This window comes from Ruditapes philippinarum, unplaced genomic scaffold (genome assembly GCF_026571515.1).
Source record: "Ruditapes philippinarum isolate M1 unplaced genomic scaffold, ASM2657151v2 ctg318_1_1_1_1, whole genome shotgun sequence".
Taxonomy (NCBI): domain Eukaryota; kingdom Metazoa; phylum Mollusca; class Bivalvia; order Venerida; family Veneridae; genus Ruditapes; species Ruditapes philippinarum.
In genome coordinates, this window is record NW_026861802.1 from 264,609 (window position 1) to 292,092 (window position 27,484).

The window sequence follows — 27,484 nt, forward strand, 5'->3', positions numbered from 1 at the left end:
ATACGCTTTTACATTTTAATCTTTGATGAAAATATATAATTAAAAACAACAAAATTCTGGAAACAAATTAAGTGATCCCTCGGAAGCATTAATCACAACAAAATAACATAAGAGTTGCAGACTCGGTTTGATTGAGTCTGTACATAACACATAATAAAATCAATTTATTTGAAACGAAATAATTGTACATTATATACGGAAAAAAAATCTTATATCAACACATTTTTCATCTAGAAAGATCTAATAATGTTTAGAGAACCGGCACTGACCGGGCCAGTAAATATGATACTATTCGCCGGTCTCTCGCAAATTCCGGTCAAAATAGACCGGAAAAGACCGGAGACCGGAGAATAGTACAATCCCGCATCATTCGGATGCCTCAGCTATTATCCATATTCAGATTTGTTTACAATTTTTTTGATACTGATTTTGTTATTTCAACTGAATTGCTGGTCTTACGATGGCGGAAGAAACTTACCCTCCTTTCAAAATAGCTAAAATAGAAATTTCAAAAACTATAAGCAGGCGACAGCATTTTCAACGAGTGCACAAGAAACTTTTGAATCATAAAGATGTCATTTTTGAAGCATTACAGCAATTAGAATCTGACTGGGCGGGCTTTTGTTTTGTTAAAATTCTGTTTTGTAATGCTGATGAATCATGCAATTTTACTGAAGCATACTGCAAAACGATGAGGAATGTTCAGGAAAAAAATCCCGCTGGTCGACGAATTGTATGGATACCAGATTTATTTGATGTGGCATTATTGAAGAGCTTTCTTGATAATGAAGATGTTGAGGAACAAATATTGGATAAACATTTGGTGGCTTTTGAAAAACTTGGACAATTTTTAGACACTGTTGAAGGTAAGGTTAATTTTATCGGTCGGTCTATTTACCCCAAGACTACCCCTAGATACGCCAAGACACTCAAAAAACACTTTTACTGACATGTTTAATACCGTCTTAATTTTACATTGCTTACAGGAGGTAACTAGAATCTATGCAATTTCAGGGTTCTCGGTGACGCTTATTTCGGCCTCCCTTTTAGCATGTTTATTACAGCTCGACACAAATATTTCAGAGCAAGGATTCCGCGTACGCTTAATTTTGCCTGGGGACCCATAAACATAACCGATTGTTTACAACCACAAATACACAAATACGTCCGCGTGTGTCAGTCTATAGGTAGGCGGTTCTTTGTGCATCAACCAGTGAAGCGATTAATTAGCCAATCAGCGATAACGTTTACTATCATTATCACGCAATAGAGGTCAGACTAATGTATACACGCGCTTTACATGTAATTACCAGATATAACACGAGGTGATAATTTTTTATCTTTGATCAACAGTTGATTGAAAATTAGCAAATTTTTCCGACAAAAGAATTAAGAGTTTATTTACACCGCAAGTCCATACATAATTGACCATATTTGATGTATTGATGACATGTAAATAATCAGTCTCTGTATATAATAAAACTTACCCAATATATAAGTTCCTTGTGATGTCTTGGGGTAGTCCTGGGACTGAAAATGTGTATCTTTCTGTCCCAGGGTATTCTTGGGGTATCTTGGGGTGTCTAAACTCTTGGGGTAAATAGACCGACCCTAATTTTATCGTTGACAAATTAGTTCTCAAACCTCATATAAACAGGTCTAGGATTTCATGAAATTTATGGACTGTCCGTAAATTTATGGAGAATCAGGGTCAGCTCGGCCCTCAAACGTACTCGGCACTCGAGTTAGCTTGGCCCTATTCCAACTCGGCACGGGTCAACTCGGCCCATAATTATATATTACTGGTAATGATTACTTTTTTATACGCCCGTTTGAAAAACGGGACGTATTATGGGAACGCCCCTGGCGGGCGGGCGGGCGGCGTCCAATTTTGTCCGGAGCATATCTCCTACATGTATGGAGGGATTTTAATGAAACTTCATATAAATGTTAACCACTATGAGGAGCAGTGTCGAGCACATGAACCAGGTCTCTAGGTCAAAGGTCAAGGTCACACTTAGAGCTCATTGAAAAATGCTTGTCCGGAGCAAAACTTCCACATGTATAGAGGGATTTCAATATTACTTGGCACAAATGTTCACCATTGTGAGGCGTAGGGTTGGACACCGGTTCCCGGTATCGGTCCTATACCGAATAGTAACTTCGTAAATTACCGGTATATACCGTTTCGTAAAATACCGGTACTGGATTTGATACTTTTGTAATTTTGTAAAAAAATAGTTTAATAGTCAATATGTCAAAAAAATAAGAAGATTTTTAAATAAAAACAGCCTACAAACACGTAAAACAAACTATGAACTACTATTGTCATGCGGCGAGTACGGCTTTCGTGGCAAACTTGAAGTTTGTGACGCGGCGATATTTTTGTAAAAGTCTTGTGCCGCTTATGTTCAAGATAATATTTTTTACTCGGCAGGAAAATATAATTATTTAAACTGATTTTGGTAAAAGTTTGTAAGTTTTAAATGTCAAAGAAACAACGAGAAAACAAATCAAATACTTGAGTAATCATCAGCACATCGCACACAGTCCTTCCAAACACATCGCACACAGTTTTTGCCGTAATGACAATTAAATCCAACATATGACAATTGTTTGTTCAAACAATGCTTTTAAAAATAATTAAATCTTGTTTTCAGTTTAAGTTTCTTAACACTCATAATGAATAAATATTTAATGATTCCAGGTTCTTTTCTTCCATTACCACATGTACAAATCTACACGTGAATTACGATTTGAACATAAATGAGGCCGAACTATTCCAACAAAATATGCCTCCTTTTGTTGTTTGTGTAACACTGAACTGTTATTAAACATGTATACATTTTTTTAACCAAAAAATGCTGACAGAACTTCAGTCAAAAAGTGTGAATGTCGGCGGCTCTTTGATGGTGATAGAGTAACAACATCAAAGGGAGGCATATTCTTTTGAATAGCCTATTATGCACCTGTCAAAGGTCAACTTGTGTGTATTACACATTTAGATCACTGAAACATATTTCATATAGTGTTTTGTAGGATTTTTTTTGCAAATGTTGGCTAGTATTTTTGCGTATTTGAGCAGAATGGAATTATGCAATTTGGTGAGGACAATACCCTTTTTTCTGTAGCAAGATTTTCACTGTGCATGCTATTGAAAAATAAAAGATGTATAAAATTGAAAAGTAAATTTAATATTAATAAATACCAAATTCTTATTATTTGTAAAGCATAGGTATTTGCTTTATGACTTCTACAAGGACTAATATTAGGTTATTATGAAAATGTAAACAAGTCATTTTGGAAACAGTCTGTGCATATACATGTTTTTCCAAATTTCTAAGTTAATTACTGGTGGAAAATATGTTTGTGCTGTTGTCGTAGAACAGACTGGAAACATAAGTGACTTTGTAAAAACATCTAATGAAATTTCTTTCATGTAATTCCAAATTGCAAAGTAAGCCAACCAATCCAGTGATTTCATTTATTACAGTCAACAATAATGTGATTTAAAAAAGAATATCAGCATCAGAATAAAATTTCTACACAGTAATAATAATAGCTGTAAGAAAATAATAGATAACCAACTATCTTAAATTCTTTCAGATGTAGAGATATCAAGATTAAAACATTAATGTGTAGACTTCTCAGCTGCAGACTGCTGTCCTGCATAAGATATTTTTCTGTGTATAAATTATGTCATGTTCTTTTGATGAAAAAGTAAAAGTATTTTACAATTAACATGTGTAAATGTTGTAAAAAAGAGTAAACACAAAACAACAAAACATGGAACTTGAGAAAAGTATACTTTACAGCATGAAATTTCAGAAAGACCAGTAATGTAACATATTTATTTTCTAGCACTACATGTTATATCTCTTCAGTTCTTATACTTGCAGCAAAGGGTTTGATGTGGTAATGTAAAAGTATCAGTATCAGTATCGATAAAATACCCGTATCGTTTCGTCAGTACCGGTATCGGTATCGGACCGTTTCGTGAAGAACGATATCCAACCCTAGTGAGGCGGAGTGTCGCGTGCAAGATTCAGGTCCTTGCGGCCAAGGTCAAGGTCACACATAGAGGTCAAAGTTCAGATAAAAATATGAAGATGTGTATATGGACCATTTAGTCATCATTTATTGAGGGATTGTAACACAAATGGTCATTATCAAGACAATAGCTGTGATACATATAATTTAGGTCAATATATACAAGGTCAAGGTCACTAAAGATGATGAAATATCCAGATTTTGTAAATAGAATTTAATCAAAGGGCGACAACAAAGTTATTACTTTGTTCATAAATGACTTACACAATTACTCCCCTTGACAGGGCTCATCCTGGGGGGAAATTTTAGGGAGAAGTGACTTCCTCGCGAAAATTAGGGAGATGGGAAACAACCCAATGTGTATGCATTAACATGCATGGCTATACATCCTTTAATTATAATTTAAACACAATTAGCATCACTTATAATATTTCTCCAGTTTATTAATTAATAGTAGATTAATTAATAGTAGTATTAATTAAAAGCAGATTAATTAATAGTAGATCTGGCAATGGCATCTAAATGTTTTTGAGCTGCAAATATGAATATAAAAATTATTTTTTGGTATCTATTGATCAGCTATTTATAAGCTTTCTCTAAATATGTGTTTATATATATTCATGTACATTTGTTGATAATAATGTGTAAGAAAAAATATGATAAAACCAATTTTACATATTTTTCTTTCCTCACTTTTAATAGAAGATGAAGTCACTTTGGATATTGATTAATAATATCTCTTCTGTTCTGGTAACAGAAATATCTTTCAAAGTCCTGAATTTTTTTTTTTTTGATGCGTTTATTTAAGGTCGCCGCCGGAAAGCCCATATGGGCGACCGTACACTCAAGTCGGGTCATCCTAGAGCGTCCCGCCGAGATTTTTCGTCGATTTTTTCCAGCTTTATTGGTGGAGGAAGACCCCAGGTGCCCCTCCGGGCATTATTTCAGGCACGAGCGGGCACCTGGGTAGAACCACCGACCTTCCGTAAGCCAGCTGGATGGCTTCCTCACATGAAAGATTTCGACCCGAGTGAGGATCGAACCTACAGTGGTGAGGGACCTGTGATCTCAAGTCAACGACTTTAACCACTCGGCCACGGAGGCCCCTAAAAAGTCCTGAAGTTTGTAATGTCACATTTTATATGCAAATAATTATGCTTATAAAACAATTTTCAAACATCAAAGAATATGTAAAATATGTACTGCAAACATTTGTGCACATCATATTTGATCACTAAAATTACATACATTCATTTCTTATTGAAAAATTTGACTGAGAAATTGTAGAAAATTAATGTCTAATTACCTCCCTTTATTTTCATGAAATGTTAAATTCGGTAATATCTTTATAAATAATGCTTTTTTAAAATTTACTATTGATAAATCTTAATCTGAGCGTCAATTTTACGACATTAAAACAAATATATATTATTGAAACAATAAGAACACTTCTTTCCTGACAAAGTTTGTTGTTACATACTTACATGATATAGACCAATATGTAGTTTAGCCACGTGTGTAAACTGTGTCAAATTAGGCATTTCTACAAAGAGAACAATGCCAAACACCCACTGTCTACAACATACCAATCGCAAGATTTTTGCGAATTGGCTTTCTTAAATTTTCACGTAGGTGTAACTATCAGAATCAGTAACTTTCTTACTGCTCGGTTTCGTCATTTTCGCCTTGAAGCCATGACGTGAGCGACATTGTTAATTAACAATTTTACAGTAAAAATTGATGTTAACAGACTGAAATCATGAAATCATTCAAAACTATGATTAAGTTTTTAATCCGGTCGCTGATCATTAATGAAATTGATTATTTTTAATTGACTAACAGTTTTGTGATAGCCGTGAAAAATCCATTGCACATCGCCTTTACTCGGGTTAAAAACCCACCATCGAAGTGCATCGTGTATATCAATTAGGGAAGATTGCACGTGTTTAGATAATCGGGGAAAACATTGTGTATTAATTATCGCCAAATCCCGTATTAAACTCGCAAAACTATCAACAATTGTACCGTTTCGGGCCGATGCTCTCATTATTTACTGTTTAGAGTAGGCGGTCTATCGCTTCGCTTACAGGTAGAAGGGTAGTATAAAGCGACGCTCTGATTGGATAATGATTAATTAGCGGTCGTCATATGGGCGGATACAATCTCTGCTCTTTACATCGCTAAGTAATTACTATTTGGGAATTAAGATTTTATCGGCGATGTTGACTTCTCTTTGATCAATCGGGAGAGCGAAATTGGAATATACACGGCGAAGTTTTCGCCTGAATCGCCCTTCAGGATGAGCCCTGCTTGATCTACTTTCACTTTCAATTCTAAAAATAGAATTTAATCAAAGGGCATGAAATAATCCTCTTTCTTGGACTTGAGTATGTTCTAAAGAATGTAACATTTATTTACACATGTTTCATTCATTGGTCAAGATTCTTAACTGTGATAACTATGGTGTTCTGTAGACTTGGTATTTGTTCATAAAGATCATACAGTAATTACCTTATCAAATGTAAATACTTTCTCATAGAAATTTAATTATATTTTAATTTTCAAGTAAATATCAGTTCAGCTCATTCAAAGATTAAGAATTGTAATGAAATGTATTTCCCTAGAATAAAATCTTAAATCAGAATTTTTTAGTTATTAAATTACAATTACATGTACTTTTTATACGCACGTTTAAAAAAAGATAAAAATATGAAGATGTGTATAGGGACGATTTTCAGGGTTCTCACTAGGACTTTAAAACATGGAGTCCATGGACTCCCAACCCTGAAAAAGTTGGAGTCCAAAAGCGCGTCGCAATTAATATGTTTACAGATTAGTCATTCAATGTTCACAATAGCATTGCTGATATTTTGAATGTTCAAGAGACTTCCAAAGTAAATAGTTATTCAAAAGAAACTCTGAACTACATAGTATAATTATTGTTTTGTTGTTAATATTTATTATGAAATTATTTCATTATAATGCATCAACCCATGGAAATCTTCTTTTTTTTCACTTTTATACCAAATCAAATTTTTCTCTGGTTAAATAAGTCCACTCTTAAGACAAAAAGTTTGTATTTGTTAAAAAAAAAACGTAAATGTATATAGGCAGCGTTTAGCGGAATGAATAGGAAAATCGTGTACAGATTCACACAGTGTGTAAGAGATTCATCCGATCGACGATTATTTTAGCAAATATCTTCAAAAGGGGGCAAATTAAAGATCGACATTTAAAGATTTAATGTTGATTCAATAATAAAGAAACAATTCATTCGCATGTTTGGCTTGGAAACCGAGAATTTTTGCGAAATTTTAGGGTTTCTGGCGAACGTGAAATCGCCGATGTTCGGGATCAATTTTCGGATAGAGAAAAGCGTATGTGTACCTGGCATTTCGGCACAATATCTTAAATTCTTAATACTCTTATAGAAAGTTTTTGCAAGATTAAATCATTTAATCATCATTTATTGAGGGATTGTAACACAAATGGTCATTATAATGACTACGGCTGTGACACATGTACTTTAGGTCAATATATGCAAGGTCAAGGTCACTAAAGATGGTGAAATATCCAGATTTTGTCTGGAGCATATCTCCTACATGTATGGAAGAATTTTTATAATACTTTATGGAAATGTTCACCACCATGGTATGTATTGCTCCATGCATGATCCAGGTCAAAGGTCAAGGTCACACTTAGAGCTCATTGAAAAACGCTTGTCCGGAGCAAAACTTCTACATTCATAGGGGGTTTTCAATATAACTTGGCACAAATGTTCACCATTGTGAGGCTGAGTGTCGCATGCAAAATTCACAGATCCCTGCGACCAAAGTCAAGGTTACACATAGAGGTCAAAGTTCAGATAAAAATTTGAAGATGGTTATAGGGACCATTTAGTCATCATTTATTGATGGATTGTAGCACAAATGGTAACTATCATGACTACAGGTGTTACACATTTAATTTAGGTTAATATTTGCAAGGTCAAGGTCACTGGAGATGATTAAATATCCAGATGTTGTCCGGAGCATATTTTCTACATGCATGGAGGAATTTTAATGTTACTTTTATAGAATTGTTCACCACCATGAGACGTAGTGCCCTGCACATAAACCAAGTCTCTAGGTCAAAGGTGAAGGTCACAGTTAGAGCTCATAGAAAAACACTTGTCTGGAGCAAAACTTCTACATGCATAGAGGGATTTCAATATAATTTGGCACAAATGTTCGTCATTGTGAGGCTGAGTGCCGTGCATAAAATTCAGGTCCCTGCGACCAAGGTCAAGGTCACACATTCTGTGCATATCTTCCCTACTGATTTGTTTTAAGGTTCATTTAACAACACAGTGCCAAGAATAAAAACTTGCTTGCTAGATAACACTTATCCATAATGCCCCCATCTCCATCTAAAGCTTTTTCGTAAACGGGCGTATTTTGTGACTATGGCACCCTTGTTTACTTTTGATAATTATATGCTTTCATGAATAACTTTCATGGTTTAACATTTTCACAGTAACAGACCTCTACTCAAGGATATTGAAAAGTTTTATTGATGAAAGTACCAATTTGTATGTGAATTTGTAGAGAAAGAAAGAATTTAAGATTTATATGCATGTTTTGCTACTCTAGATTTTTTGTAAAAAATATTGTTAAAACAGCATTGGTCGTATTCAAAGAACAAACAGTCACAAAAATTCAATCTAAAAACTCTATTTATTGATCAATATTTAAAATATATATCCGGGCTTTTTTTCCTTCTATAGCAGGGGCTGCTTCCCCAAAGAAAAATTCTTTAAAATCATGCAGTTTTCCCCAAAAAAATTTTCTTCCCCTTTTGCAATTATACTGTGTAATTTTTCCCCAAAATTAAAGGCTTGGCTGCTTCCCCAATCTGTGAAAAAAAGCCCTGCATATATTGTCTTGATATCTCTTCTTACAGAGTGTTCACTTGCAATGAAATCCTGAGGGTCATTTTGACCAAGTTTTTCCGATTACAAGGTCAAATCCCCATGATTTTAACAAAATTTGACCCTTCAGTTAAAATCCTGAGGGTCAAATCAGGCCTTTTGGAAATTTGAAGGGTCAAAGTGTCATTTCAAGGGTCAAACAGACACCCTGTCTTAACAAAGATAATTTCAAACAATACGTACAGGTCACTGTAGTACACTGGCAACTTTTTAAATTTCTGTTTGTAAATGATCATAACTTTATAGTAATTTTGTCCTTAAAATTTTTATTAATTAACTTAACAATCTAAACAATCTATATCCTAATATATGTTTTTAATAGAGGGCCGAGTTGACCTGTGCCGAGTTGACCCGTGCCAAGGTGGTATAGGGGCCTGGGCCGAGTTGACCCTTTACCATTTATTGATAGTCTAGAAATTTAAAAAAATTTCATTCCATAAATCAGTATAAATTAATAATGTACAGATATTCAATGTGAAATTTGCTGTTTTTAGTTTTATACTAAAGTCTGCAGCTTAAAACGAGTTGTTATATTGATTGTTTATATATAGGTAGACAGACGTTTCACTATTGGGATGGTTGACTCCAAGACGGTTTACACCAAGACGTTTCACTCCCAAATGGGCATGAAACGTCTTGAAGACTGCTTATCAGGCTGGTGAAAATGCCCGATCGGGCTTAGACATAAAATATCAATAGTGGTCTCATTTTTGACTCACCTGTCATGAAACTTGATCAGAATGCTTGTCTAGGTAATTGCTCGGATGTGTTTGATGGCTCAGGTGAGCGATCTTCGGGGCCCTCTTGTTCAGTTGATATACATATTTGGAAAAAAACCAATCAGTGTTGTAAAAGTATTTAACTAGAAGGGCAGGTTAAAGTTGAGCTGGACTTGCCTATCAGCAAGTTCATTTGAAAAATAATTTTTAACACTGAAAAACAGTTGTTTCTGGTGAACGACTAGGCCCTCTTGTTTATTGTTGCCAGATACACAAAAGCTTGTCCGGACTACTTCTCAAAACTACTGGACCAGGTGCAATTTCATCTAAACTTTACAGGTCTAATGATCAGTACCAAGTGTAGTTGTGCATATCCTTAGCATTTTATGGTTCATTGAATTTTGAAAGAGTTATGGCCCTTTAATTATTTTTATTTTTTAAAGTTTGTCGGGAATTCTCCTTTTATACCACTTATGCAATTTCAATGAAACATTACAAGATTGATTGGTAGGTCAAGTACTTGCGTATATTACATGGGTTTTCCGCTTGAATGATTAGTGGCCGAGTTATTGCCCTTGAATAAAAAATGTGCTTTTTTGTGTTGCCAGCTACACAGAAGTTGCAATTTCATCAAAACTTTAGGGAAATGATCAATACCATGTCAAGTTGTGCATCTCATCAACATTTTTCGGTTCATTGATTTTTGTGCCCCCACTTTAGGCTGGGCATTTAGATTTAATCTTGTCCGTCCATCTGTCCGTTCTCATTTTTTGTTGCAGGTAGCTCAAAAATTATTTGACCTAGAGTCTTGAAACTAATAACAGGATTGTTGATCAGCATGTGTAGTTATGCTCCTGGGTATTTTCGTTTAGATTTATTAAGTATTTGTAGAGTTATTGTCCTTGACTATGTAAAAATTTCCAATTTTCAACTTGTGTCACATGAAGCTCAAAAAGTATTTCACATAGGGTCATGAAACTTTACAGGAATGTTTCTCTAACTTGCTCAGCACGTGACGTTTTGTATCTGGGATTTCGCTTGTGAATTGATATGTATTGTCAGAGTTATTGCCCTTGTGAAAATTTGCAATATTCAATTTGTGTTGTGCATATCTCAAAATGTATTTAATCTAGAGTCATGAAACTTAATAGGAATGTTGATCAGCATATGTAGTTGTGACAATGACAATGTGTTTATTCGTAATATAATGCCTTCAGCCCAAAATACAATCACAAGTTTAATTTAACAAAGAGTGAGATATAAATATATATAATAGACATATGAGTATATTTACAAGTAATTACTACAATGGTAATATTGAATATTTAAGTTGAAATAAAGGTAATATTAATTAAACATATAATGTACAATTGCCAATATGATTAATATCAGTGTTGAAGAGATAACTATTAATTTAGATATCTTATTTAAACATAAAGGTATGGTTACATAGAGAAAAGATAGTTTCAACAAAATTTAATGGAGTAACTGAAATTCATGGCACATAAAAATAAATTAACAACATTACAATATACATGTTTAAATTTGTTCAGTTATTTGAAGTTTTCTTAAATTATTTGCTTCATAGATAAATTTTGCCAATTTTCTAATATTGTCTTTCACTGTTTCTGACATTATAGAATTAAAGCGTTCATTACTGTTTACAATCACATTCCAATTACAAAAGTTTAAGTGTTTGTGTCTAAGGTCGTTGTACTGCTGACAATCAATCAAAAAATGCACTTCATTTTTCACAACATACACATTACATTTAAGACAAAATGAACAAAATCTAAATTCTTTGTCAATATTTAAGTGCCTTCCTGTTTCAATTTTCAAGTCATGGCCACTGCATCTAAACTTTGCTAATGCGCATTTATATGCATATGGCATACTCAGTGACAAATAACATTCGTCAGAAATAGATGTTTTATAAATTCTGTAACTGATCGCTTTTGGTGATGAATTAATGTCAGACAGTATCTCTTGTCTACAGCAGTCTGAGACTTGTGTCCTAAATACTTGCATGAATGTTTTAACATTTCCGACTCCGTTCGCTGTCCATGCGTAACTTAGGCCTAATTGAAATAACATACTTTTAACATGAGTTGCCCATGTGATTCGTCCTTGTTCATCTAAGTTTCTGAGCATAATATAGCATTGTCTTGGTACACCTTGCACCTTGGATTTAGCTTGTGGATTTATCCAGTATTTGTAGAGTTATTGCCCTTAACTTTGTAAAAACAGTTTCATTATGTTGTGTTATTTGCTCCTTGAGTGCTTGAGTTAGAATCAATTTACTTTGCAGGAATAATGATCAACATCACTGTGAAGTAATGCACCTGGGATTTTGCATGTGTATTTACAGTTTTGTTAAGAGTTATTGCCCTTGACTTAGTATAAATTTGCAATTTTCAACTTGTTCATGCATAGTTCAAAAAGTATTTGATGTGTAGGCCTGAAAGTTTACAAGAATGTTGGTCAGCATGAGCATGCTATGTGTACGTATGCACCTCAGGGTTCGCTTGTGGATATATTCAGTATTTGTAGATCTTTCCCTTTACTTAGTAAAGGATATTTAGTTTTCAACTTGTGGCACATGTAGGTAGCCCAAAACATATTTGACCTTGAGTCATAAGATTGACAAAACAGTGGAGTGTGGGGGCACTTGTGTCCTATGGACACATTTCTAGTTGCCTGTCATGCTTTTAATTTTGAAATTTGTCTGGACTACTCCTGTTATACCACTAATGCAATTTCAATGAAAATTTACAGGATTAATCAATAGCTAAAATTCTTGTGCATATTACACTGGTTTTTAGGTTGAATGAGTTTTTGCCGAGGCATGGCTATCATGAGGCAACACATGTCATCACTGATGGCCCTAATGTCTGATTTAGTGCACTATATTAACCCCTTCAGAAAGCCACAGGTTGTTTTGAAAATTAAAAATAAAATATCACTGTACTGTAGAATATTCAGGTGAGCTTTAAAGCCCATGGGCCTCTTGCTTAATTTAATAGGCCTCTACAAAAGTAAATCACTAAAGTACTTTATTGACAAGATGGTCTCATCCCATTTTGAGTCAATGACCTATTTCTAAACATTTTAGCTGTAGATCTCTGGTGAGATTATGATCCTCTTTCTGAGTTAAGCACTTGTCAAATAAAGTTTGTCGGAGACTTTTGCTTTTCCATATTGTTCTCATGTTTGTAATTTTTTATGCATTTCAGATACCAACAAAATTTTACAGAATGAACTGAAAATTGAATCAATCAAGGAAGGACGATGGGCATCTATATTTGGAACTCATGTGCTGAAAATGCTTGCTGTATATGATCAGATGAAAATAGATTCAGGCTATTGTGAGTTGTCTACGGAATGTCCATGTGGATGTAAAAAGCCAATTAACATTGATGACAATAGCATGGGTAACAATTCTTGTTTACAAGTTTTGTAAAACTTGCAAGGCCTATAGAGCTTAGATATTTTGTGTGTAACATCATCTAATGAAATTCTACAAAAAATGTTCAAATTATGGCCCTGGGGTCAAAATTGGCCCCGCCCCTTGGTGTTACTGATTTTTATTATGTATATAATTATAGTAAAAAGTTAAAAAATCTGAAAAAGTCTGAAGGTACAAGGCTTAGAGCTTTGATAATTAGCTCACCAGAACCGAAGGTTCAGGGTAAGTGCATATGCAGATCTAGCATTGATCATAATTTTGGACTGAAAGTCCTGAGATCCATACCTCAATCTTTTGAAATAGCACAATTTTATTCTTCATATAAAACTTCCCCGAGGCGGGGGACGTGGTAACTCTGTTACAAATTCTTGTTCTCATAGTTTCAGAAAATATTAAAGCTTTTAACCTTTTACTTTAATAGAAAATATGTTGACCAGTCCATTCACTTGATTTCAAGCCATACTGCATCATTTAATGCAAATGACTCATTTGATAAATACTTGGTAGATAAGAAACAATATGGAAATAACAATAATGTTGTTACATCACAACTTTAAATTAATTTTCCATAATACACCTGTGTGAAAATATAGAGTTTAAATGGATTACAGATAATTTTCTTAGTCAATATGTATGGTGATACATATTGTATCATGGACCGGCTGTACCGCGGTACGTATTGTATCGTGAGGTGAGCGTATCGTTACACCCTTATTTTAAGAAAGCCTTTCAAAAGTTTTAGGACAAAATAATTCAATTTATATAGTGAACAATGAAATGATGGGTCAGGTGAGTGATCTAAAGCCACCTTGGCCCTTTTGTTAGTCCCCTACTGGTTTAACCAGAGGGGACTTTAGGTTTACTCTCTGTCCGTCTGTCTGTCAGTCCTTCCGTCCGTCCACAAAACTGGATCATGTGATAACACAAAAAGTACTGAAAATATTTTTATGAAAAATGATGTATGGATAAATGGCAGTATGGAGATAATGCATGTCTTTCTCTTTTCTTCCCATGTTGAAAATTCTGGTTGCTTATTATGGCAATATATACACTGAAAATATGGCAAATTTAACACAGAAACTGAATCCAGGGATAACGCAAAAAGTACTGAAAATGTTTTTATGAAACTTAAAATATCGGTAGATTGCAGTCTGGAGATTATGCTCATCTTTTCTTTTCTTCATATGATGAAAATTCTGGTTGATATGGCAACAAATAGACTTAATTTCAAGAATTCTGATTTTAGTATTTATGCTTTTTCACTATAAGTTCTTTATTTCTTATGGTATTTACTTCAAACTTTAAATATAAGTTTCTGGTTATCAACCACATCATAATATTATGTGACAAGGTTTACAACTCTAGCCTAAAAATTATCAAAATGACCTCCCTTGAACTAAGAATTTTCATGAAAAAAATGTTTTTTTTTGTTTTTTTTTGATAACTTCTTTATTTCTTAATGTATCTACTTCAAACTTCGTAATTATGCCCCCCTTCCCTTTGTCGGTCCGTCGGTCTGTAGACCAAATAGTTTCCAAGTGATAACTAAAGAACGCTTAGGCCTAGGAACTTCAAACTTGGTATGATTATTGTTCATGACCAGTAGATGACCCCTATTGATTTTGGGGTCAAAGGGTTAAAGGTCAAGGTCACATTGGCCTTGTAGGTAAAAACGGTTTCCGATCAATAACTTGACAACCCATGGGTAACAATGCTTTCTGATCAATAAACCAACTCATGGGCCCTTTACCTTCAAACTTCACATGTGCATTGTTCTTGGCCAGTAGATAACCCCTATTGATTTAAGGGTCAAAGGTCAATGTCATATTGACCTTGTATGAAAAGAATGTTTCTGACCAATAACTCAACAACTCAAGTTGCATTGGTTGAACCTTTGCGGTCACAAATACCTAGTGACTAGTCATAACCAGTAATTAACCCTTATTGATGTTTTGGTCACTAGGTCAAAAGTCAGTCGTAATTACCTGATCACATGACTAATTGGCTGCCGATAGGGGGCATACATGTTTTACAAACATATCTTGTTATATATGTTTCTTATTATCAGTCAACATTTGTGAGAAGATTCAATTTTCTTGCAAGACTATTTCCAGAATTATTTCCCCCTTGAACTTAGAACTTCTTCATTCCTTGTAGGATTTACTTCAAACTCCCACATACTAATATGATAAGGTTTATAAATCTAGAATCCATATTTCCAGAATTATCTCCTCCTTAAACTTTGAATTTTTCTTATTCATTCTTTTACTTTCTTATTTCTTCATGGATTTACTTTAAATTCAAAATAAACATTAATTATCGACACCTACATTATATATATATTTTTACATGTTAATAGTATATTTATACCCCCGCACAACAAAGTTGTAAGGGGGGTATACTGGAATCAGCTTGTCCGTCCGTCCGGCCGTCCGTCCGTCGGTTTTTTCTTGTCCGCCCAATAACTTAAGATTCCTTTGACCCTTAGTCTTCATATTTGGCATGGAGGTTAGTCATGATTAGTAGATGACCCCTATTGATTTTGAGGTCAAAGGTCAAGGTCATGGGCCTTGACTTCAAAAAGCTTGTCCGCCCAATAACTTAAGATTCCTTTGACCCATAGCCTTTATATTTGGCATGGAGGTTAATCATGATTAGTAGATGACCCCTATTGATTTTGAGGTCAAAGGTCAAGGTCACAGGGGCCTTGACTTCAAAAAGCTTGTCCGCCCAATAACTTAAGATTCCTTTGACCCATAGTCTTCATATTTTCCATGGAGGTTAGTCATGATTAGTAGATGACCCCTATTGACTTTGAGATCACCAGGTCAAAGGTCAAGGTCACAGGGGCCTTGACTTCAAAAAGCTTGTCCGCCCAATAACTTAAGATTCCTTTGACCCACAGTCTTCATATTTGGCATGGAGGTTAGTCATGATTAGTAGATGACCCCTATTGACTTTGAGGTCACCAGGTCAAAGGTCAAGGTCACAGGGGCCTTGACTTCAAAAAGCTTGTCCGCCCTATAACTTAAGATTCCTTTGACCCACAGTCTTCATATTTGGCATGGAGGTTAGTCATGATTAGTAGATGACCCCTATTGATTTTGAGGTCACCAGGTCAAAGGTCAAGGTCACAGGGGCCTTGACTTCAAAAAGCTTGTCCGCCCAATAACTTAAGATTCCTTTGACCCACAGTCTTCATATTTGGAATGGAGGTTAGTCATGATTAGTAGATGACCCCTATTGTTTTTGAGGTCACCAGGTCAAAGGTCAAGGTCACAGGGACTTTGACTTCAAAAAGTTTGTCTGCCCAATAACTTTAGATTCCTTTGACCCACAGTCTTCATATTTGGCATGGATGTTGATAATGACTATAAGGTGACCCCTATTGATTTTGAGGTCACTGGGTCAAAGGTCAAGGTCACAGGGACCTTGACAAAAAAAAAGCTTTTCTTCTCAATTGCTAAAGAATGTCCTGTCCGCAATGTATTGATTTTGACATTTTCACATTTGAAGCATGTAGAATACATAACTTAGCAATGCACTGGCTTAGTAACCTCAGATTTGGCAGGGAGGTTGTCCTTAAGCTCTAAATGGCCACTGTTGATTCTGACAAAGTGGTATGCGGGGGTATTCACGCCATGATAGTGGCAGTTCTAGTTGAAAACTATTATTTTTTTACTTTTCTCTTTGTGACTATAAATGGTATCTTGAAACTTAAAATAATTGTTCTTAGTTACACTCACATCATGTATGACAATGTTCATAAATCTAGTGTCTTTATTCCTCTTTAAGAATTTTGCTTTAAAAAAAAATTATATTTTGGTAACAGGGATGTTTATAAAATAAACTTTAGAGTCTCCTTCAGTCTGTCTATCTGTTCATAAAAACTGTTTCCTGAGATCACTTAAAGATTTTTTCGAACAAATTTACTTAAAATAGAGAAAGGTTGGAACATAAGTTATACTTATTCATCCTGAAAAAATTGGACTTTTTGTTTATCTGTTGTAAAAACATAATTTTCTTACTAGGCAGGGAAACTGATCACATTACTATGATATAGACAAACTTGAAACTTAAAAGATTTAAGTTCATTCATGTCATTCATTCATTAATTCATTCAATGGTATAACTAGAGGGGCAAGTTGAAAGTTTAGCTGGACTTGCCTGTTGCAAGTTCATTTGAAACATTTATTCTAACACTGAAAAACAGTTGTTTCTGGTGAGGTAATGAGGGCCGTTAAGGCCCTTTTGTTTCCTTATTTGCTCAGAAACTATCAGATATATTCAATTCAAACTTGAAATACTTGTTTACTATTAGATCAGATAATTTTCCAATCAGTTTTGCATACTGATGCCTCCTTTCCTAATTTGCTTTTATTATACTATCATGTACTGAGAAGCAATATTATGCAAGGCTCTTGTTATACTCGCACTTGCTGGCTCATAGACTAAGTTTTATATCTTGAACTATTTTTCAGGTCATGAGGAGGTTTGGCATGGCAGTGTAGACATTTTACTTGGTCCTACATGTATAGAAGTTTTCAATTCTTACCAAGGAGATGAAGATGACTTTTTAGAAAGTAGCAATTCTGCATTTGAACGTAAAAGGGGAAAGCTGGAAAATTCACAGAATCAACTGATTTCAGAAAGTATAACATTTGCTTTTGCAATGAGGGGTGGCGTTGTTCCCTTGATAGGAATATCAAAATCAAGCTTTATCATATATATGTATGATCCAGATGATGATTTACTGTATGAATCAACAAGTATGCCATTATTTCTAGATTCAGTGAAAGGGAGACAACTTCACTTTTCATCTGTTGTTGCTTTGTGGATTGCAATTAATCATAGCTACTTCTTTAAAGGTGTGCAAGCGTCTCATGTAGAATTTGGTTACAAAGCCAATTTACAAAATTTTCTTGGAGAGGAGCAGCATGAAATTTATCAAAAACATATAAGAATGGGTGGTCTAAGGCATGTTAACAGTAATGTTGTTGAGTTTAAGGCTGGAATGAATAAAGGCAAGTTTAAGAGATTTTAAAATTTCATTCAGAAAGTTTGCCAAAATCTCCCCTGCCATATTAGATATATGTGATACATATAAATTTTTAGTTTTCAATATCTGAAGGGGAAATGTTAGCACAATGAATGTCAGTGCTTCCTATTATCCACAGTTTCATGAAATGTCATATCTCACCGTTGAGGGGTTTAAGAGTCGATGACTTCTAATCCAGTTACCTCTCTGGCATGGGTTCGATCCCAGGGAGATGCTTTGGTAGTGTAGTACTGGTGTAACTCTCCAGGAATGGTGGTTAGGAAACTACCCTCCTATATGACTGAAATACTGTTGGGAAAAGGCGTAAAATGAAACAAACAAACAAACAAATGAAATGTCGTGAGTTTTATTATGTCTTAAAGACTATTTTTGAGATGTTTTTTATGTACATCTGTTGAGCAATGAAGACATCCATTCTGGTCTTATATCTTTGTAAGCTTTTGACGCTACCCAGAAATTTTTGCTCTGATGTCAAAGTGTAAAAGGGATGCCCTATGAGTAAGAAGATACTTTATGCAGTTTGTTTTGTGCTAAAGTCTGCAGGAGATGTTGTTTTTTTTTAAGATTAAAGTTATATGCCAATCTTTATTTTCTGTTACAACTTTGTGACTATGGCATAAGTTATATGCCGACCTTTTTTCTTTACAATTTTATAGCTATTGCTTGTATTTTAATGAAACTTAAGAGGTACAATTTGCAGCCTGTATATTAAATGTGTAAAAAGGTTGTGAACAGCTGTACGTCATACTTTGTTGTGCACATCAAAAAATATGTTAGACTTTGTTAATTCAAGATTTCTTTACCATTTTCTTGTAACAATTTATGAAAGGATGTTATGTTATCCTTGTCATATTTTAATGTATTTTTGCAAAATCACTGATAAGAGGAGTGTGCTGATATAAATGTTTCTTAAAGAATCATATATTGTTTTGCATATAGAAGCAGTTATTATTTTCACCAAGAGAAGTTTGCATTGCTCTTTGTACAATAATTATCTTAAAATTTGATTGTTTGGGTTTATCCTTATAATCGTTAGTGCCCTTTAAACCCTGTTGTAAAGGTCATGAAATGTGTTGCTCTTAGGTTATTTAAGATTACAGGCTTTTAGCAACTTAAGTAACTACTGGTTAAAGCTAACCAAAATTAACATTAACTTTGTGTAGCACAGGTATGTGTATGAGTCAGGCCCATTAAAAAAGGTCAAGGTCACTAAAGGGTTTAGTTAAACAGGAACCTTAATCTAACCTGGCATATTGCTTCAGTTATCTGCCCTTAACTTTTTAAAAGGATAATCTTGTGTAAATTTATATGACCTCAATTGTTAAACTATATTTGCATGCTATAAAATGTTTGAACATCCATATTCATGCAGCATACTTTTTTTCTGTTACTGATATTTGTGTATTACAAATTGCTGTTTTTGTGTCATTTCTAGAAAACGACTTTTAAATCCTTAAACATGACCATATTCTGTATGTTCTAAAATTTTTGAAAGGGATTTTAACCAAAAAATTTAATTTGGAAATATATATATTTCAATATTTACTTTTTAGTGTTTAAAAATGATTGATGTTAAAATTATGTTAAAAGGTTGTTAATGATTGTAAGTAACATTTATACATGCATATTTATACTAATTTCCCCCACAACCAAAAATTAGATACAGGAACAATGCATTTAGGAGAAAAATATGAGATGCACATATTTTATTCAAAGGGTTAATGCAGAACAGTGTTATGGAACAATTTAAGATGGGAATGAACTACTACAAGTTAATATTTTGTTAAAATCTCTTACTAAAACATGTGTTTAATGATGCTACAACCATTTATGTCGTACAGTATATTGAAATACGATTTCTGCTTTTTGCATTTAGGGGGCTTTTCTTCTACGGATACTCTTGTTGGTTCATTATTTAGTTGCATCTTCTTAAATTACCAAGATTTTACTATATGTTATGTAGTCATGTTGATTCTCCTCTCAAACCACAGAAATGGCTTTATAATAGAAAGTTCTACAAACATATTTAAAAGATTATCAGATGATTCAGATCTGATATTAATCAGTGAACATTGTATATAATGAAGCAACAGGTCATTTTAGTAATGTAAGGACATTATGAGCTTTTGTTATGACTTCAGCTAACTTGTTTGTTAGTGTATATAGACTTTAGAATAACCAATATCCTTACTATATCCTTACTTGGGTAAAAAGGGTGTTAAAACATAAAGATACCAATTTGACCTAGAAAGGTGATTGGACATACTAAGTAGTCCTATTGTCAGGTCAATCTGTTTAAGGTTAATACTGCATTTGCCAGACGAACGAAATCTATTTCTGTTTTGTAACTTCAGAACCTTAACACAGAACCTCCAAATTTCATAGATCAATGATACTTGCACAGATGAGCAGACTGATCTGATTCTGCACTGGTCCAGATGCATTAATAGTTTTAATAATACTCTAGGTCATATGGGTCTGAACTGATCAAACATTGAATACTATTTGACCAAGAATATTGAAATTCATAGCAAGGTAGGACATGCAAAGTAGAATACCTATATTTAAATTGAGGCCACATTGTCATTGGGGTAATGATATGGAATATGTTTTCCGATCCCCAAGTGCTTGACCTCCCTAACCAAATCATTGCACTTAATTGGACGATTTGTAATAAGTATGCTATAAGAAGACATTTTTTGTTAAGAAAATTCAAATTGTAATTTCTTAGAAATGTTTCATGAAAATTTAATTAAAATGATAAATAAATAAATAAAATTTGTTTTGTTATGCCCCCGCCATGTAATGGCCGGGGCATATAGTGTTACCCTGTTCCGTCCTTCCGTCATTCTGTCATTCCGTCATCATCAGTTTCCGTTCATTATCTTAGTAACGGTTGCACACATTCAACTCAAATTTGACATATGAATATGTCATGAGAAAATACAGGTCAAGTTCGAATTTGGTCATGGTTCGATGATTTTTGCAGAGTTATGCCCCTTTTACTTTAAAATAATATGCAATTTTCAGTTTCCGTTCATTATTTCCCCAATGGTAAAACACAGTCCACTCAAACTTGACATATGGATATGTCGTGAGAAAATACAGGTCAAGTTCGAATTTGGTCATGGTTCAATGATTTTTGGCAGAGTTATGCCCCTTTCACTTTGAAAATAATATGAAATTTTCAGTTTCCGATCATTATCTCCCCAATGGTACAACACATTCAACTCAAACTTGACATATGGATACGTCACAGGAATGCGCAGGTCAAGTTCAAAGTTGGTCATGGTTCAATGATTTTTGGCAGAGTTATGCCCCTTTCACTTTGAAAATAATATGAAATTTTCAGTTTTGTTTATTATCTCCCCAACGGTACAACACATTCAACTCAAATTTGACATATGGATATGTTTTTGGAATGCCCAGGCCAAGTTGGAATTTGGTCATGGTTCAATGATTTTTGGCAGAGTAATGCCCCTTTCACTTTGAAAATAATATGAAATTTACAGTTTTTGTTCATTATCTACCCAACAACTCAAATTTGACATAATGGATATGTCAAAGGAATGGGCAGGTCAAGTTTAAATTTGGCCATGGTTCGATGATTTTTTGGCAGAGTTATGTCCCTTTCACTTTGAAAATAATAAGGATAAATCTTAGGAATAAGCAGTTTAAGTTTGAATTTGGTCGTGGTTCAATGATTTTGGACAAACTTATCTTTCTTGAATGTTGGAAAAATTTTGAACTTTCAGTTTCAGCACTGAAATGTATGTAGCCATTATTTTGGCTACAAATATGAAATATGCTATTTTCAAAAGGTTTAGACTGAATAATTTCAGTGCCTTGAACATTGTATGAAAATGGTTTGTGTTAACATTGAAAAGTTTTAAGGGCTTTGAACTTAAAATGAAAAAAATAATTTGTGCAAACAAATTTGGAACTAAATATTATAACATCTGAAATTTTGGCTGCATGCGGGGGCATCCGTGGCATGATGACACATTTCTAGTTTTATATACATTTTGAGGAAAAAGCAAGTATCCAGGAATGACATGTCCCGGTAGATAGTCACCTGACAATTTCTTCTACTTGTAGAAATGGACACAATTTCTTACCTGCAGGAAGTATTCTATCATGTAACATGATATAAGTTTGACCTAGAAAGGTGATTGGACATACTAAGTAGTCCTATTGTCAGGTCAATCTGTTTAAGGTTAATACTGCATTTGCCAGACGAACAGGGCAAATCCAACCGAAACAAAATGGAGTAATGAATTAATATCTAAGAAATAATTTATAAGCCTTTTTGAACAAGGTTGATAAAATGATATGTAACATGGAAACTTATATAATGATTTGTAACATGGAAACTTATATAATGATATGTAACATGGAAACTTATATTTATCTGAAAGCAAATTTTGCGTTTTTGCAGTGCCATTAAAGGCAAATTTATACAAGAAAAGAATTGTTGGTCAATCCACAATGAATGTGTAGCACTAGACACATTTCTATAAGATTAAAAGCAAAAAAGACGGTAAAGCAATATATTAAGGTTATAACTTTATTATCCCCCGCCGATGGAATCGGGAGGGGGATTTTGTTTTGGCGTTGTCCGTGTGTCCGTCCGTCCGTCCGTTTCGTTTCCGCACTAGTTCTCTGCAACTACTGGTTGGAATTCAACAAAACTTTATGGGAACCTTCAATACCAAGAGGAAAAGCGCATATCGTTGCTTCGTTCTGGTCAGACTCTTTAACTCAGAGTTAATTTATGCGTGCACGCACACTTATACGTTTAAGTATATTTTGAATTGTGCATGCACTCAAAACTGACTTTTGATCCAAATGGTACACCATAGTTCTAACATTGACGCGCACCTTACAAATGTGCTGCAGTATACAGAAAGATGGATTTAGTCAGGTATATGCGAAGAAGTGTTATGCTTTGTAGCTACGCGAGTTTTAAGTTGCAAAGATGCAGTTTTACCATTTTAGGGTCTTGCACGTTTGAAATACAGGGCAAATCCAACCGAAACAAAATGGAGTAATGAATTAATATCTAAGAAATAATTTATAAGCCTTTTTGAACAAGGTTGATATAACGATATTGCATTGCTCGTCTTAAATGAGGATGTTTGCAGTTACTTGCGTAGAAAACGTATGTTAGGATATAATTCATGGACACAGCAACCAAGAGTGCGGTCATAAATTGAAATCAAACACCAAACAAAGAAATAACTTGGAATTATATTTTATGCTCCTTAATCGGTCTCATGTCTACAGTTAAGTCCATAAAAACAAGATTACTGTACATTAAGTAATATTTATCTGCAATTACTTCATCTCTTTACACAAACTTTAAACAACAAATTTAGTCACTCTGAATTAACAATTTTGTCCGTTGCATGTAGCAAGTCTCTTTTGGCAATGTACATTTGTAAGGCATCATTGATATTGTTTGCTGATTCGATAGACTCTTCAGCTATATTGCTCGCCAATGAAACTCTTGTCAGAAAGGAATCAGAGCATCCTCTACAAGGTTCTTTTATACTTAGTTGTATGGACCATTCTCTCAGCTCGTTCAGTGAACATGGAAGTGGCAGAGAACAGTCCAAAGAAGAAAACAGTTCTGACTGATAAAATAGTACATCAGGTACTTGTCCTGTAGTAAGTTCAACATCTCTTTGTAATCTTATCCTGTGTGAGTTCCTGTATGATTTCACATGATCAAGTTCATTCTGTAGTAATGCGCATGTTTTCTATATCATCTGTGTCTGTTGTAATGAATAAACCTATTTGTTCCAGATCTTTAAATAGGTTTCTCCATTTGACAGAAAAAAAATCTTTTTAAGAAAGCTCCAAAATGCTTCAATGCGCTGATTTCCAGTGGATCGGTTTATCATGCAACAAGGACCACCTTCCCTAACATCAGCATGATCAACACGCAAAACTCTTTGTATGTCATTCACAGCTACATGTTCAGTACCAGCATAACATCTTATCACATTTGGAACTAGACCTTGTTCCATTACCATATCTTAATACAATCCAGATACTATCTATGGATTATTGTTAGACCTTAGTACTTTCAGCCACAGCAATTTGCGCAATAACCTGTCTATAGCTCCATGGATTGAAAAGCCATACGGTTTTAACTTGTCATACCCGTCTATATTAACAATGCAGTTTGGCCCACCATTTCTATATATGCGTCGGCGTAACCGATGTCCTCTTCTCAAGATCACCCTTTCAATATCTAGCTGTCTCAAAAGTCGTTGCACTGTAGCTTGAGTGGCCCGCACACGCAGACTGACGTTTAGAAGTCGCCATATGACTCTGTATCCGGCATCAGTGAAACCTGATTCCAACAAATTGTTTTTATCCCATCCCAGATCTCATTACCAGATGCTACATTACTGTTTCTTCACAATCCTAGAGAACGTATGGTTCTTCTAAGGCGTGTCTTGCTGATATCTCCACCGTGTCTTAGTATCAGGAAAGCTCGAATCTCTGCCTGAGTGTACATATGTTGATGGTAATACTTATAACAAACTGATCAAGGCTAGCATCTGTGTCAGGAAAGCTTTGAATGGAGAGCTGAAAAAGTTATATTATTATTATTTATAAATGTATTTTTGTTCCAGAAAATTGTATATATATGAACGTATCAAGAGTTTTGGAAGCAAGAAGCAAACAGTCGACCTCTGAGACATTGACCTTTTGTCTTACATCGCTTAAAAAGTAGTCAGTTTATTTATAATTAAGCCCGTTTAGTTGAGCAAATATTTTAAGTTTAGTCTTATCTATCAGTGATTTTATGTTACAACCATGTTCAATATTTGACCGATCGTCTTTTGTGGCCTTAATCCAGAGAAAGCATATACATTGTCAGAATCATAACTTCAACACAAAAACGAATATAAAGTCTCAATCGCATACATTCCAATAAGCCAATTTCGAATTGCTAAAGGACTGATGATCAAACAAATACAAGAACAAAAAACAGAATAAACAAAACTGCTTCAGAGCTTGCTTCCGGAAACATAAAAGTAATACTATTATCACTTTATGTCCTTATGTTCCCAGTGGGGTTCAGAGGTCCCCCAACTTTAACAAGTACATGTACTTTGCTTTTTCAATTATTGAATTTGTCATTTTGGCTAAGCTTATCTATATATATATAAATGTTCAAGTAAAAATAAAAAGGAATACCTGTAAAGAATCTATAGCTGCTATCCAGAAGATTTGGAAAATGAGAAGTGCGGTGCGAATATTATATAACTTTGTATCGTTACTTTAGAGCAAAAAATATCATAACATTTATTTTATGCTTTTCAGTGGATTACTGATTTATCCGTGAAAATTATAGTTGATAATTTCACAGTGAAAATTATCAAAATATAATTTCACACTTTTCAATGACGAAACTACTTTTTTAAGATTTTCCCCATGTGGTACCTCAATTTTATTTTTGCTGACAATTCTGACAATGTCAGGCTGTTTAAAGAAAAGCAAAGCTGAAATTGATAAATAACTTAAATGTCAAAAGTAATAAAAAGAAGAAAACTTACTTCTATTCATTCAAATTCCAATCACCAAATTTCGTCTCTAATTTTTTGTTTGTTTCATGTTTACAGTCTGAAAAATACATTCCTTCCACATGCAAAACTGCTCTTGATGACATATGGGCATATTAAAGTATCCTACGAGCAATAACTGCCGTATGCTTTATGAAAACTTGAAAAGCAATGACAGCCATTCCCGTAGAATAAGTAAACAACCCAGCGTTCCTGAGCCAGCCTTTGAAGTTTTCTATTTTCCTTGCTGCTTTTTGAATGATTTCACATCTGTCAACACTTATTTTTTGTCTGTTACAATCCTCAAATAAGTTTTCTTTCTTTTAAAAAGGTGTATGACTAACAAATCCAAATGATATCCCTCTGAATCAAACACAAATATTTTCCTCCCGTGAAATACACAACTTGGCTGCCGCTTACATTTAACAAAGCAAGGTCTAATATAAATTCGCAGTAAGTAACGGAATATGGATGGATGGTTGGACTTTTTCTCCTACAAGTGTTGTTTGTTTTTATTATTAAAACAAGCGATCATTCATATTTTTTTAATAAAATGAATAATATCACCGTCATTTAACGTTGATTGTCGAACTAATTTTCAGCTCAAGACTTCTTGTATTTAATGAGAAATTCCGACTAAATGGGGCTCTCAGTGGGGAAAACAGATTTTAATATTAACGTTAATATTATGGAAAATTCGTTTTAACTTGTTTTTAAGCATAAAATAAAAAGAAAATTTGTTTGTTTGTTGTGTAAGATGTAATTTTATTTCATCTCGTGAACTTTAAAAACAGTATTTTACTTTTTTTAAAGCCCACTCGATGAAATAAAATTTCATCTTACACACAAACAAACAAATATCCTCTATATATTGTCATATAGTTATTGGCTTAGAAATATTCTGGATGATCAGTTGTGTAAAATTAACACGTAACTTACAGGAAAAACAAAAGTTGTATCTATTAAAAAGAACTAACTTATTTATATAATAGTTATAAGATATATGAAGTAGTGATCACATTAAATTGTATTATTTATAATCCATAAGGCAACATTTTTACCATAATTTTAACATAAAGAGTACAAATAAAGTAAGTTCAAAAATAATACTCTTTGTGTGCAAAAATAACTTCATCTTACATATATTCCATGTATGTAAATCATATAATTACTTTTTATACACATAAAAATTTATTTTATATTTAACTGATCTAAAAACTTTGTTTTATATGTACCAACTATTTGTAAGTTGATAGTAAACTCCCTCTCAAATATACAAAAAATATATAACTATATAATATCTAAACGATGTTACTACTTATAAGGGGGTCTGTTACAAGTTTACATGGAATTTATGTTTTTTCAGGGCATCAACTTATTAACTGTTTTTTTTATAAACTTATTCTTGTTGTACAATATTTTATCTAAATATATTTCCTTGGTACACTTTAATTTAATGTACACTGCCGAAAATTAGAGAATGTCTGTCTGTACAGCTTTGAAACAAAACGATCTCATAATTGCAACAGGGTTGTGTTCTTCTTGCAGTTTATTACATATTTATTACATATTCATATAAAATGAATAAACCCAGACAAGATAACATATGTACACTTATACAATATTTAATTAAAACGTCAT

General features: G+C 33.8%; 1 protein-coding gene across 1 annotated transcript; it reads left to right on the forward strand.

Annotated features, from left to right (window-relative positions):
- Positions 1-364: 364 nt before the first annotated feature.
- On the forward strand, positions 365-20,758 carry LOC132716870 (uncharacterized). The gene is made up of 3 exons (XM_060700201.1): positions 365-866; positions 12,972-13,169; positions 17,686-20,758. The coding sequence occupies exons 1-3, from the start codon at positions 461-463 to the stop codon at positions 18,246-18,248; spliced, it is 1,167 nt and encodes a 388-aa protein (XP_060556184.1). The 5' UTR covers positions 365-460; the 3' UTR covers positions 18,249-20,758.
- The last annotated feature ends 6,726 nt before the right edge of the window (positions 20,759-27,484 follow it).

What these genes read in the sequence shown, in the direction of transcription:
- LOC132716870 (XM_060700201.1), top strand. Translation starts at nt 461, where the DNA reads ATGGCGGAAGAAACTTACCCTCCTTTCAAAATAGCTAAAATAGAAATT. An exon ending in ATTTTTAGACACTGTTGAAG is followed by an intron (nt 867 to 12,971) that starts GTAAGGTTAATT and finishes TATGCATTTCAG; the next exon opens with ATACCAACAAAATTTTACAG. An exon ending in CATTGATGACAATAGCATGG is followed by an intron (nt 13,170 to 17,685) that starts GTAACAATTCTT and finishes ACTATTTTTCAG; the next exon opens with GTCATGAGGAGGTTTGGCAT.